This window comes from Myotis lucifugus, unplaced genomic scaffold (genome assembly GCF_000147115.1).
Source record: "Myotis lucifugus unplaced genomic scaffold, Myoluc2.0 scaffold_195, whole genome shotgun sequence".
Taxonomy (NCBI): Eukaryota; Metazoa; Chordata; class Mammalia; order Chiroptera; family Vespertilionidae; genus Myotis; species Myotis lucifugus.
In genome coordinates this window covers 1,766,097-1,780,222 of record NW_005871243.1, presented here as the reverse complement: position 1 = coordinate 1,780,222, position 14,126 = coordinate 1,766,097, and the positions used below count along the sequence as shown (strand labels likewise).

Genomic DNA, 14,126 nt, shown 5'->3' with positions numbered 1-14,126 from the left:
GAAAGATTAACATCATCTCCTCTACTTTGAGCTCCATCTCTGTCTTGGACAGCTCCTCATGCAGGTCCTACGGGCACCTAAATGCAATGCATCTAAAATAGGACTCATCCACTTCCTCCAGCCCTGCATCTTCTCTCATATTCCTACCACTTTCCACCAGACCCATCAAATGAAGAGCCTCTGGGTCATCCTCAAGTCCTCTGGCCAGCTAGCCCTGTATGTGTGATGGGCACTTGATGGTCAATATTGGTAGAACAAATGAATGAGTGAGGAGGAAGAGGGACAGGAAGTGAGCAAAGGCTCCTGCTTGCTACGTGTCAAGTTTGAAAAACAGTGAGGCCAGGGCTGGCTAGGCCAGGCTTCCCAGAGCCTGTGTACAAGCAGGAGCTGGATCGGATCTTGAAGAGCTTTGAGGGAGGTAAATACAGGTTTCCAAGTGCTGAGACAGTGGTATGGTATAAATACAGAGTACAGAGAAGGTGGCCATGCTACAAACAACCACATAATGACAGGAGCTGGTTCACAGGCAGGTGAGGAATGGTCACTCAATTCCCCCACTCCCTCTCCACCCCTGAAATTCACCCAGGGACCCTCAAGGACTGGCCCACACTAAGCCCTCCTAACTGATGGGCAGTAAGCCCCGCACCCTGCCTGATATGGAGGCCTCTAGCTTCCAACCCCAGGGGGAGTTGGGAAGGAAGTGTGGGATCTGGGCAGAACCAGCTCCAGGTAGAACAAAGGAGATCTGCCATTGACCCCTGACCCCTGACCCCTGACCCCTATCCAGTGATCTCTATTGTTTCTGATCATTCCTTTGCTGACCACCCTGAAGAGAGAGCAGAGAGTGAAAAAGAATAAGGAAGAGATGGACAGAGGGCTCCCTGCTTCCTGGCCAATGTGATAACCATGATTTCCAGAGCGAGGCCTTCACATTGGCTCCCATGCATAGAGCCAAAGGTGCTGGACAGTCTTTGGGTGTGTCTGTGGGTGGGGGGAGTGGGTGCCACCAGGAGAGAGCTCAGCTGACGGGCAGCAGGCAGGAAAACGGTGGCTTTATTAACTAATATGCCTAGTTGCCAAATGTTGCCCCATTTACAAAGAACCCATAGAGACAAAGAGCTTCTATCTCCTTGGACAGCTCTCTTCCTCCTCCTCCCCCTCTTCACCTACCCCCCCCCCCCAATCATATCCCAGGTTTCCCATTTGCCAGACTTCAGTTCTCTTGGCCAGGGTAGCACTCCACGTCCCTGGCAGAAATCTGATCTCCATGGGCATCTAATCACCACTGAGATGAGAATGTGCAGCAGGCATGGCCCAGGGGGCTTCCGGGACGGTGCCAGCCAAAGGCACCCTGCATGGTGGAGTGTCTGGCACAGGGCCAGCCATGCAAATTTCTTCCCAGAAGGAATGAGGTCCCTGCCCAGGGAAACCCCCAGGTGGAAGCACTGGCCCTGGGCCCCTTTAGCTGCCACTCCCCTGGGGCTGCAGTCTGGCAGGGAGGGGGCCTGCTCTGCTGCCTTCCGCATCCCTGCCTGCTCCCTATGGGGGAAGGTCAGGTGGTCTTCAATGAGAAGGAGCTTGAGCTGGGTCCTCAGAGGAACAAGGAGCCACCCTCTTTCTCTATTTCCATGGATGAGGCTGGGACACTGACCCAGGGCATCCTGTCCACTCCTCCTTAAGTTCCTGTGTGTTCACTGGCCGGTGTGGCTCAGTTGGCTGGGTATCGTCCCATACACCAAAAGGTTGCCAGTTTGATCCCCGGTAGGGGGTGTGTAGGAGGCAGCTGATTGATGTTTCACTTTCACATCGATGTTTCTCTCGCGCTCTCGCTCCCTTCCTCTCTCTCTGAAAATCAATTTAAAATCTTTTTTTGTTTGTTTTTAAAGAAAGAGAGTAGGTGGGTGAGGGCCTGTGCTGGAGGGCGGGAGCAGGCGGGGAGAGGTCAATGGGGGAAAGGAGACATGTGTGATACTTTCAACAATAAAGAATTTAAATTTTTTTAAAAAGAAAGAGGAGGGGCAAAGAAGGGGAACAGGTGCCCCCTTTTCTTGATCCACCGAGCATATCTTGATCCTGAGCAAAGTCTTTATCCAAAGAGTATTAATTTCAAGAAAAATCCATTTGGGAAGAGACTCTAAAAGTTTGGCCACCTGGTTGACCCTCTTGAACAGAGACTTGAAGTCCCTGGAGCATTTTGGTGTTTGTGAGGGATTAGGAGGAAGCTGAGGGGGTGGGGGCAATGGCTCTGAATCAATAGTGCTGTTGCCCAATGTTGCCCCATTTGTAAGGGAAACTCAGCAAAGAGCTTTTCTCTGCTTGTCCTTCCTGCCCCTTCTTCATGTCTTCCTCTCTGAACCCCTGATCCTCCTCATAGTCCTCTCCTCACCCCTGTCTGGCAGGGGTAGGCCTAGGCTCTCAGTCGCTGTAGGTCCGTATCTTTGTGTCCATATCTTTGTGTCCTTTCAATTGCCCCTTCTCCTTCACTCATGACATGCAATCTGGTGCCCAAACATACTGTCTTCCTTCATCCTGCCTCTTGTACCCACGTATCCTTTCTCATCCCATGGTCATGAGATGGCCCTGGACCCCTGATCACTCTCCTGCCTTTTGTCTCCCCCACTGCAGTCCATCCCTTGGGGAATCTTTCAAGACCACAGGCTAACAGTGGCCCCAAGGCACTGCTCCATGCCCCTCCTCTCTTCTCCTACACTCTGTCCTTGAGGAATTTCATCCTCCTCCCTCCTCTGGAATAAACTAAGGCTCTCCCAATGAGCCAGATCCACACATTGACCACCATTCACTCTAGTCTGGTTTCTGTTTGGTTTTATTCTAGACTGTGTTTATTTAGTAGAATTACTACTCAATTAGAATATTGCCTATTGAAAAAAAAAAGAATAAGAGAAGAAAAGAGGAGCATGAGTTCCTCCCAAGACTCTAAAACCATGACTTTGAATAAGCACCCAGCTAAGCCAAGCCAACTTATTTGAGAAATGCAGATATAAGTGTGTGTGTTTGGGGAGGGGGAGGGAGAGGAGAGAAGACCCATTGTTCTTTGGGTAAACTCCCTGTGAGAAAAGATCACTTTCTTCTTGTTCTCCCTCCCACACATCTCCTTGTCTTCTCACCCCTGATGTCCTGAACCACGTGGCTCTTTTGATCTGGCTACAGACAACTGACCATTATGGATCACCTAACTCAAGCTGCCCAAATAATATTTTTTCAAAAAATTTCTAAATGACTCTCATACAGAAAAGTGTAAAAACATTCATGTACAATTCAATAAGTTATCTCAAATAAAACACTCATGCAACCACCACCAGGTTAAAAAAGGAAACATTGCCAATGTTCAGAAAGCCTCTGCTCAAACCAGCACCCTCTCCCATCCCCAAAATTAACTACTACCCTAATTTCTAAAGCTATAGTTTATTCTTGCCTATATTCAGACTTCATATAAAGGGAATTATACAATATGTATTCTTTGTATCTGATTTCTTTCATTCAACATGTTTGTCAGATCATCTACTTTTTTTATCTTCTGACTTCTATTTCATTTTCTAATAATTCATAGTATTAGAAATACAATCTATTTTTGTATATCATCCTTATATCTGGCAACCTCATTAAATTCACTTATTAATTCTAATTATTTGGGAATTTCCACAAACAGTAACGAGAGCTTCATTACTCCCCCCACCCCCTATCATTTTGTATGGGAGAGACTTGGAGTACAATGTTGAATAGATATGGAGACAATGGCATCCAGGTTGGAAAGCTTTCAACATTTCCCCCATTAAATATTTATAAATTAAGGCATTTCCCTTCTATTCTAGTTTTTAACATAAATGAATGTTGAATTTTAGCATCTATTGAGCTAGTCATTTGATTTTTCCCTTTTGTGATGAATTGCACTGATTTATTTCTGAATGCCAAACCAACTATGTATATATAATTAGATATAGATATAGATATAGATATAGATATAGAGATAGAGATAGAGATAGAGATATAGAGATAGAGATATATCCCAGTCTGGTAATATTCAGCTTTTAAAAGTAAACTTTTTGTTGAAATGAAACTTACATAATATAACAAATACACACATCGTAAGTATACAGTTTGATGGATTTTAAAAATTTGAATACCTCTCTAGAGAACAGCTCCCAATTCAAGGAACAGAATAGCCCCAGCCCCCAGAAGCCCTACACAGGCCTCTTTCCAGTCACTACCCCAAGGGGTGACCACTATCCTAACATATCACACAATGTGCTAATTTTGAGTGTTTAAGGTTTTTTGCCACCCGACTCTCAGGTCCTTCCTCTTCTGCACAACATGTCTCTCTCACCTCTAAGGTTCTCTGGGCTGCAGGGGAAGCCTTCCCAGAACCCATGTGGCCACTTGGTCACTTCCCCGAGAGCTGAAGGTCACTGTGTTGGTGACTAAGGACAGGTGATGGGCTTTGCCTATCAGCAGGCATTGGCAGGGGCCATGGAGCATGCACATGAACTCCAACGGAGGCTAAGCTTTGCTCTGTACAGTCATGTCTCCTGCAGAGCCTGCCTCTGCACATTTCACAACTCAGACTTATTTGTGGTTGGTATTGACCACACCGTGCCTCTCCGTGAGAAAAGGAGCAGGAAATGTTTAGCCTGGCTGCAGGGAGAACAATGGGCACGTTCACAAGCCTCAGAAGGGTTTGTGTGCGTTTTGCACAATACTTATTATTTTAAAGATCACTCTGTTGCCCACAAATGTCAGCGCACCAAATAATTTATTGAGATTGGACCTGAGCAGTGATGTGTAAGATGTGACAATCAAACCCGTGAGAGACCGAGCTGGTTCTTGGCCATCATCCCCTGGCTGTCGGGGAAGGTACAGCTTGACGGGGAAGCAGCAGGTGCAGGCTGCCAGGGGACCGAGACGAGGCTATGAAAGCAGAAGATGGCTCGTAGGATGAGGAACTGGTCGGCAAAGCCTGGGGACCTGGAAGATGAAGCAGAACCCAATGGCTATTTAGAAATGAATAGTGTCAAGGAAGTGAGCAATTTCCAGGATATTTAGAAATACTCTGGCTTGAGGTTGCTCCTATGAAATAATTTGACCCCCAAAATCAGACGGTCTCAGAGTTGAATGTTTCCTTTGATGCCATTTTACAAGTGGGGTCTCCAAGCCCAAAGGGGGCAGGTGGCCTACTCAGATCTGCCCTGGAAGGGCTACACAGAATCAGGCTCCTTGCCAGGTCGGGAAAGGGGGTGTCGCTTCAGTTGAAACCATCCTCGGGTGGGGGCTGCCTTTAGCTCAGATGTTCTTTTGAGTCAAGCCTTCGCTTACCATCCACTCTTGCTTGCAAGGGTTCTTCGAGACCCGTGGGCACCCTCTATAAACTAACCAATGAGAATGCACCAAGTGCTACTACCTGCTCCGACTGGCTGGATCATCCCACAGATAGATTCCTGAACAGAAGAGGACGGACGCAAAGAGCACCTCCCACCTGACTACCTGACCTGACTACCTGACCGCATTTATAGGGAGCTCAAGAGCAGGTCCAATGAGCCTATGATGTCACCAGATAGGAGAGGTAACTTTGGGGATGGGGGCAGGAAAGTGATAGACAGGGCAAAAGTGGCCCTTCAGGGAGCTGGTAACATGGGGTTTTTCTTTCTTTCTTTTTTTAAATTGATTTCAGAGAGGAAGAAAGAGGGAGCAAGAGATAGAAACATCAATGATGAGAGAGAATTATTGACCAGCTGCCTCCTGCATGCCCACTACTGGGGATTGAGCCCGCAACCCAAGCATATACCCTGACCAGGAATTGAACCATGACCTCCTGGTTCATAGATCAACGCTCAACCACTGAGCCATGCTAGCTGGGTGACATAGGGTTTTTCCTGACTCAGGTGGTGATTGAATGAAGGTTCATTTTGTGATGACTCCCTTAGCCCTGCAAATCTTAACCCACTTTCTGCATGTATGTTACACTCCAGTAAAAAGTTTGTTTTAAAAGGCACCAGCATGGAGGCATGCATATGACTGCAGCTCTCTGGGTAGTCTCTCAGCACCCCCCAACGTACTGTTCTTGCTTGGGAGGTGTCAGAAATGCTCCTGGGTTGGGGGGGGGGGCGGCCTGCAACCCGCAGAACAAAGCTTTTCTGGAAAAACAACCTCCCTCAAACACCAACCCTTGTCAGTGGCTGAAGAGAGAAGGGAGGAGAGAGGAGGATGAATATTTGTAAATGGACAAAAGTTATGGTGCCCAAGTCGACAGTAGGCCCCAGGGGCTGTTCTCTCCTGGCCACACCCTACCACTGCCCTTTAGAAAAGGAAGGGACTGTGGTGTCCCTGCTGGGAAGGCAGTGCCCAGAAGGGCCTGGAATGTTCTGCCCCAGAATGTCCTGCCAATGTTCCCACACTTGCACCAAGCCCTGTGACCTGAGGGCCCCAGCACCTGGCTGCCCATCAGAATTAGCTGTGGTCAATGAAGCAGGGACATCAAAGGAGCCACAGGAGGGATAAGGAAACAAATGAAAAATCGAGTTCTCAGCCAGTGCTGATACCTAAGCTGTGCTATTTGTCTCATGTCACATCCCCACCCCACCCACCCCCAGCCGGGCAGGGCAAGAGCCCGCCACCCTGGGGCAGAGAGGCCAATTCTCCACACTCTGGGGTCTGCAGAGTGAGCTCAGACTGGAGCTCATGCCCTGTGGGCCCAGCCTCCCTGGCCCGCCTCCAGTTCTCCCAAGCCTCTGCCAACTCCCGGAGGAGCAAGACTTCTTCCTTTCCTTTTGTTGATTAAATTCTGGATTGGGTCAGACCTCAGTCCAGGGTCCAGCTAGAAACAAGGGGTCAGGGAAGCTGGCATCAGAAAGTTCAGGGTGCAGCCTGGATGAACCAGAGCAAGTGGCCTAAAGGTGGTGTGAGGTCTGCTGGCTGGGTTCCAGGCTTTGTTCTCCTGGGCTCTGCTGTGCTCTGGGCCCAGACCAGCCCTGAGGGCAATACTGCCCCCTGGGAGGGAAGCAGAGCTCCCTGCTAGGGAGTAACAGTGGGCAGGAACGGGGCTTCTGGGACAAAGAAGCAAATTGTGGTGCAGGATGCCCACCCCCAGGTCCCCTGACAGCTGCTAGTGGCAATGGCGAACTGTGTGCTTGCTTAATGTCAATCCTGGGGATGCTGAGGTCACAGGCCGAGGTTGGCAGAGTATGGGGCCTCCTCTAAGGGAAGAGTTGCAGGAGGTGCCTGTCACCTAGAAGGCCCTCCAGCCACATGCTCGCTCCCCTGGGCCCAGCCCTCACTCTGCACAGCCCTCTCCTGCTGACTAGCTCCTCTACTTCCTACAGGTATTGGCCGTGACACAAATAGTCGCTACCTTTTGCTATGCGTAGAAACCAACGACCAGTTAGGACCATTGTCACTGGGGCCAAGGCCTCCGATGGAGTAGGGGTGTGTGCTGTGGCCCCTTTGGTCAAATGTGTGAGGTGGGCTCCAGTCCACGTGCTGGGCTCACATCTCCCTGAACCAAAAGCAGTTGGGTTTTTATAGTGAAGACAGGGAAGCTGAGCAAGGAAGTCATTTCATTGGCTGTAGCTGCAGCAGTTGCCTTATTTAGGAAAGCCCAGTGGGCTGTTTGTGATTGGTGGCTCCCGAGTTTCATTTTCTCAGTTCCACACATGAACTCTGGCTTCGCTTGGCTTGGGTAGGCTACCAAGGCATTAGACCCCCTCCGCTACTTGCCTCTTTAATTACCTCAACAGAAGCAAGACTGAAAAAAAAATACATACAGTTTGATTTAATATAGTTTAAAGACAAAATTAAAATGTAGGTCCGAGTTGCATACACAGGTGGTAGTTATTACAGCAGAGTTAGCAGAGTGGTTACTTCTAGAGAAGAGGAGAGAAATTGATAGGAAGGGACACTTGGGAGGGGGGCTTCTAGAATAATGACAATATTCTATTTTTTAATTTGGTGGTATTTGATTTATAATTATTCATTATGTGAGTATATGTGTTTTATCCACTATTCTGTCTGTATGTTGCATGAAACATTTTTGAAAAAAGAAAGTCAGGTCTTAAAAGCCAGAATAGACATGGGATGCAGAGGTAGCCCCATGCATTTGGGGACAGATCTGTGAGGCAAACAGAGACAAATGCAAAGGGAAAGTCATTCCAGCCATGAGAGCAACCTACCTTATCCTTCACTGGTCAAGCAAGGACTGTCCTTCACTGGTCAAGCAAGGTCTGTCCTTCACTGGTCAAGCAAGGCACCAGGAAACATCAGTAACATAAAGAAAATAATTAACAGAACTACCGCCTCCAGAGAAAGCAGAGCTGTAGGATAAAGAAGAAGAAAATTATTTTTAACACTGTAATTAGTATCTTCAGAGAGATTTAAGAGTAAGTTTCATTCAAAGACTAATTGGTTAAAAGGTTAATATTGAATTGATCAGCATCACAAATGTAGAACCATGATTAAGTTCAGCTTAAAAATCTCATTATTCTAATTATACTTTAAAAGAGATTTTTATAACTTCACAAAAATCCCTTTAATATTTGAAATTGTTGCATTAATAAATATATCATATTGATTTCCTTTGTAAGTATTCATGTATTTACCTGACTCAAAAAACCTTCCAATTACTTATGCAAGTCCTTATTTACCTCAGGTTGATAAATTTAACCGATTAAACTTATAAATAACACGTATGCTAAATATTCCAATATTGTTTATAAACAATAAACGTTCAGTTTAAGATGACAAATCTAAATAAATTCTTCAATCATAACTTTTAAAATGAATCCACTAAAAAAAAAAAACCTACAAAGACTCAAAGGTTGAGCTGCCCGAACCTGAGCAACCTTGGCCTCTCACCTTCCTCCCCGAACATGAGCTTCAACACTCACTCCAGCTTCTCCAGCACCCAACTCCCGGGCCTGGGCTCCCTGCAGTCACACAGCCACCGGCCCAGCCCCGATGGCCAGCAGTGTGGCCAACATAATCACAGGCGCCAGGGACTCGGGCTCCAGGATCTCCATGTCCCACTTCAGAGCGGCTGGAATTCCCGGGGCTCGGCTGTGGGGGTGGCCCAGGGTCTAGCAGGCATAAGGGGCATCCAGAGCAAGAATGAGACTAGGTGCCCTAACCGGTTTGGCTCAGTGGATAGAGCATCGGCCTGCGGACTCAAGGGTCCCAGGTTCAATTCCAGTCAAGGGCATGTACCTTGGTTGCGGGCACATCCCCAGTAGGAGGTGTGCAGGAGGCAGCTGATCGATGTTTCTCTCTCATCAATGTTTCTAACTCTCTATCCCTCTCCCTTCCTCTCTGTAAAAAATCAATAAAATATATTAAAAATAAAAATAATAAAAAAAAGAATGAGACTAGGCAAGGCCTGAATGACTACCTGGTCTCCTGCCTGGAGAGGGTGAGGAGCCTGGGGCTGGTGATCAGAGACTGGAGAGTAAAATCCAGAACACCTGGAGGAAAAGAGACTCTGGATCAGAGACATTCACAGTTGTGATGGCAAACAGGTTTGATGTCATGTGTGAACTCAACCGATTGGCAGTGGCTGCAGAGTACTGAGTTGAGAAGTGTTTCCGTAAGTTGTTTGCATTGAAAGGCCTCACATGTTCACCGCCTCGGTGAAATCACATGTGTGATGTTTGAACACTTTAAAGGATGTAACAACATCCACAAAACCTAACTAAAGAGGGTCTCAAATGAAGGCAGGAGGAAACTGTTATACAAGAGATGGTGTGAATCTCCCCAGCCCTGAGTTCCGAGTTTGGCCCAGGTTCTGACAGAAGCAGAATGCTTGCAGGTTGCCTTTTCTGCCCTGGCATCTGTACCGTCACCATGAGGTGATGTTCACGTGTGGTGTTTGAACACTTCTAAAGAATGTAACAACATCCACGAAACCTAACTAAAGAGGATTCCAAATGAGGGCAGGAGGAAACTGTTATAAAAGGGGGACGGGAGGAATGCGGCTGCGGCTGGACCCACCCATCCTCCATGGAAAGTATGCGTTAGGCACGGCTATTCCATGTGCCTTTGACATTTTACATTTGGGTGAATCCCAGTTTTGAAATGCAGTGTCTCAGAGTGTACTGGCTGGGAGTGTTCACCCATGCATCACATCTCTGGAATGTTAGAGAAAACGATGCCAGGCAAGCTAGGACACAGCAATCTGAAATGTGTCCATGTGTTTGGCCCCAAAGGCAGAGAGAAAGGTTGGTCCTGAAATGTATTTTCTAGAGTGTTGACAATGTGGACAGTAAAACCAACTGAATAAAGGGACAATGGAATACCGAATAAAGGGACACATGACCTAAATGTTCAACAATGGAGAAAGGGGTTAAATGATGACACAGCAATTAAAAAGTTTAAAGGAAATTTTGATGGCCAACAAAATTTTGATGGCCAACAATAGACATATAAATGTAGGCATGTATGCACGCGCACACACACACTTCTTCCATATAGCTATTCATTCTCATTAGAAAAAAATATTCCATTATTAAATGCACCAAAGTAACACTGGTAATAGTTTTAAATCTTTTAAAAATTTTTATTGAATTTATTGGAGTGACATTGGTTAATAAAATTACATAGGTGTACAATTCTGTAACAGTGGGTAATATTTTGGTGGGGGATTCTGGAGGATTGTTTTTTAAATATATATCCTCCAAATCAACTACAATGCGCCCAAATTTCTTCCTCTTTCTCTAAAAATCAATTAAAAGTATTTTTTTTAAATGTCCCAGACAGATCTGAGACCCCAGCACTGAACACAATGTAAGGCTTTGTCCTTTTTGCTGGAAAAGTAACAGGAGAGAGGATCACCACTATTCTTAGTCATGCCTGCACTGAGGAAAATGAGCAACTCCTGTTCACTCCTGTCCCCGCTCCGTGTCTAAAATCCAGTTTGTGCGCTTTCTCAGGTGTGGGCTGTGGGAAGACCCCGGGTCACCCACCCGCTCAAGCCCCCCACTCTTTACCACAATACAATACACAGCAAGGCTAAGGTCCAGACTGTCTGGAAACTGAGATTCCACCCTGAGGCAGAGGTTAGATAACACCTAGAAACTGAACTGTATTTGCTAGAATATAAAGTGTGTGAAACCCTCTGAACAGTTCCATCTCGTGGTGTCCACAAATGTCTCTCTCACTAAGTTTAAAAGAAATCAGAGGATGGTCTAGTCCAGGAAGAGAAAGCGTCTCCAGGTTAGCAGATCTCTAGCGCATACCATCCGTGGCCAAGCTAATTGTGAACATAAAAAACTTTCCAAATACTCATCTTGACAAATAGTTCATTATATTCACCCAGATAGAAAATAAGTTCTTAACTATTTTGAAGTAGATTTCAACATAGAAAAAAAAGCATAATCAGAACATTTTATATAGTAAATAAACTTTATTTATCTGTTTTCCGAGATGACATTGCCAACAGTCACAGATTTGCATACAATAGTGATGTGTTGACTATTTACAATTTACAGTAGTATTTTTTCCTCTGAAAAATATAAGTACAAAAGCTAAGTAAACAATGAGGTACTGCAGTTTGGATTTCTCATATGTCATAACTTAAAGAACTAGTCTTTAGTAAATATTCAACAAATCAATCTGGGTAAAATAGTAAATTAAATGCTCTAATTTATCAGAAAAACCTCCACTAAGTTTCACCTCAAAATGTATTGCACAAGTCTTTTTTTAAAAATCACCCTAAAAATAAATAGAAAAGGCAAGCAGTTCTTTTAAAAGAGAGACAAAAAGAATGGAAGAAAGGAACATTAAGTGAGCCCATAAATCAGGTTAAGTTATTTTAAAAATTTTAAACAACATAAAACTCTTCCCAGGAGAAAAAAGAAGAAAGAAAAAACTACCACCATTTCCCACTGATACGACCTATTTTAAAGGCTAACCGTGGCCCAATGTCAGATTTTTCAGGAAGAGTCCTGAACAACAGCTTTCCTCAAAGAGCAGCAATGTGCAGCCTTCCAACCTTGCCCAACACGATTCTCCTCATTTCTTCAAGATGAAGACCGAAGCCATGACTGGAAAAGGAAAAGAGGATAAAGAAAAACACACCTTTAAAGCCAGCCCTTTGGGAGATTAGTTGTTTCAAGTTAAAATTAAATTATATTCTATGGCCTGGGATTGAAGTAGAAATTTTCTAAGAATTAAGTCGTACAGAAATCTTCTAAAAATCAATGTCCTTGGAATGATCTGACCTCGAGTCAGCAATCCTGACAAAGAGTGTATGTAAGTGACACTGAAGCTCTTGCCCTTCACCACATATTGAATGCTACCAGGTCATAGATAGAGAAAGCCGAGTCACCATGCTGACTCAGCAGTCTCTCTGGGATGCAGCAATTCAGACTGCATTACAGAGGGGAGAGTTCCTCCTTTGCCCTAATGTGTGGTTTTCCTACATACTGCAGTTCTCAGGGGTGGCATGCGTGGCAGCAAAGGACAAACAGCGTTTTTGTAAAAGCTATGCCTCACCTGAAATTAACAAACTTAACTTTAAAAACGTAAAATGTTATGAGAAATAATGCCAAACCTTCCTAGTAAGTTGCCTTAAAATGCTAAAATCTCATAGTCAGATCAAATATGAGGTTTAAAAAAGGCCATAAAAATAAATTACCGAGCCCTAACCGGTTTGGCTCAGTGGATAGAGCATTGGCCTGCAGACTGAAGGGTCCCAGGTTCGATTCCGGTCAAGGGCGTGTGCCTTGGTTGCGGGCACATCCCCAGTGGGAGGTGTGCAGGAGGCAACTGATCGATGTTTCTCTCTCATCCATGTTTCTAACTCTCTCTCCCTCCCCCTTCCTCTCTGTAAAAAATCAATATATAAAAAAATAAATTAAATAAATAAAAATAAATTACCGAATAAGATTAAGTAAATGAGACAAACTTTCATATATATTTAGTGGAAAGAGAAAGTTTTAAAGTCTTCTCAATTTGTAAATGAACAATATAATCCACTACTTATGATGTACTTCAAACAGCGTCATATTCTTTATAAAACTAGCTCAATGATCATGTTGGCCCTAGAAATCTAGACAAGATAAGAAAAAAAACCTTCTGACTTATATGCATGCATATAAGCATAACCAATGGACACAAGACACTGGGGGGGCAGGGCGGATAAGGGCATGTGCAGGGGATAGGGGAGGTCAGGGGAAGGTCAATGGGGGAAAAAAGGAGACATATGTACTATTATTTATAATACTTTAAACAAAAAATAATAATTTTTTTTTTAAAAAACCCTTCTGTTATATTTAAATTCCCATGACAGTTATTATTTCAAAATCTCAGCTTGAGCTGTTGCAGGAAGAAATTCATGCATGACACAAAAATGAATGTCAGTATCATGAAAGACAAAATGGCTGGGAGGAGTTCTCTAATTTAAAGAAGAGACTAGAAAAACATGACAATAAACAGCAATATGCAATCTCTGAATGGATCCTGGAATTTAAAAAATTATGAAAGATATTCTTTCAGAAACTGGAAAAATGTATTACTATATACTAGATAACAGTATTATGTTAATATTAAATTTCCTGAGTGATTATTGTATTATGAGTATGTAAGAAAAGCCCTTGTTCTTAAAGATATTTGTTAAAATGTGTAGTTTATGTTTGCAAGCAACTGTCAAATGTTACAGAGGGGAACTACACATGGAGAGAAAGAGCGAGAATGAGAGCAAGTGAAAAAATTTGGCAAAATGTTAATAATTGGTGAATACAGGAGAGAGTATATAAGCGTTTATTGTACCATTTTGCAAATCAAACTAAAAGTTGAGATAGTCAATCAATCAATCAGTATAAATGCTACACAGTAATCATTTCCAGTGATTAATGACAGTACTTAAATGCAATAATGTAATAAGCATGATGCGATATTTATATTGTTTAAAAAGAAAAATTTGCCCTAGCAGGTTTGGCTCAGTGGGTAGAGTGTCGGCATGTGGACTGAAGAGCCCAGGGTTTGATTTGATTCTGATCAAGGGCACATGCCCGGGATGAGGGCTCAATCCCCAGTGTGGGGCGTGCAGGAGGCAGCCAATCAATTATTCTCTCTCATCATTGATATTTCTATCTCTCTCTCTCCCTTTCCATTCCTCTCTGAAATATATA

At 44.5% G+C, this 14,126-nt stretch overlaps 1 protein-coding gene across 16 annotated transcripts in view; it reads right to left on the bottom strand.

Annotated features, from left to right (window-relative positions):
* Nucleotides 1-4,749: 4,749 nt before the first annotated feature.
* The window catches only part of GOLGA4 (golgin A4), an 83,751-nt gene continuing 74,374 nt past the window's right edge, over nt 4,750-14,126 (bottom strand). For 11 of the 16 annotated variants that reach the window (XM_023760880.1, XM_023760875.1, XM_023760878.1 and 8 more), the window contains one exon: nt 11,379-12,038. Coding sequence is in view for 2 of the 16 variants with exons in the window: in XM_023760887.1 (XP_023616655.1) it covers nt 12,015-12,038 (24 nt within the window). In the remaining 14 variants the exon portion in view is untranslated. Of the gene's footprint in view, nt 4,981-8,177; nt 8,319-11,378; nt 12,039-14,126 lie in introns of those variants that run through there. The other 5 variants (XR_002831252.1, XR_002831256.1, XR_002831253.1 and 2 more) reach the window with 3 other exon arrangements.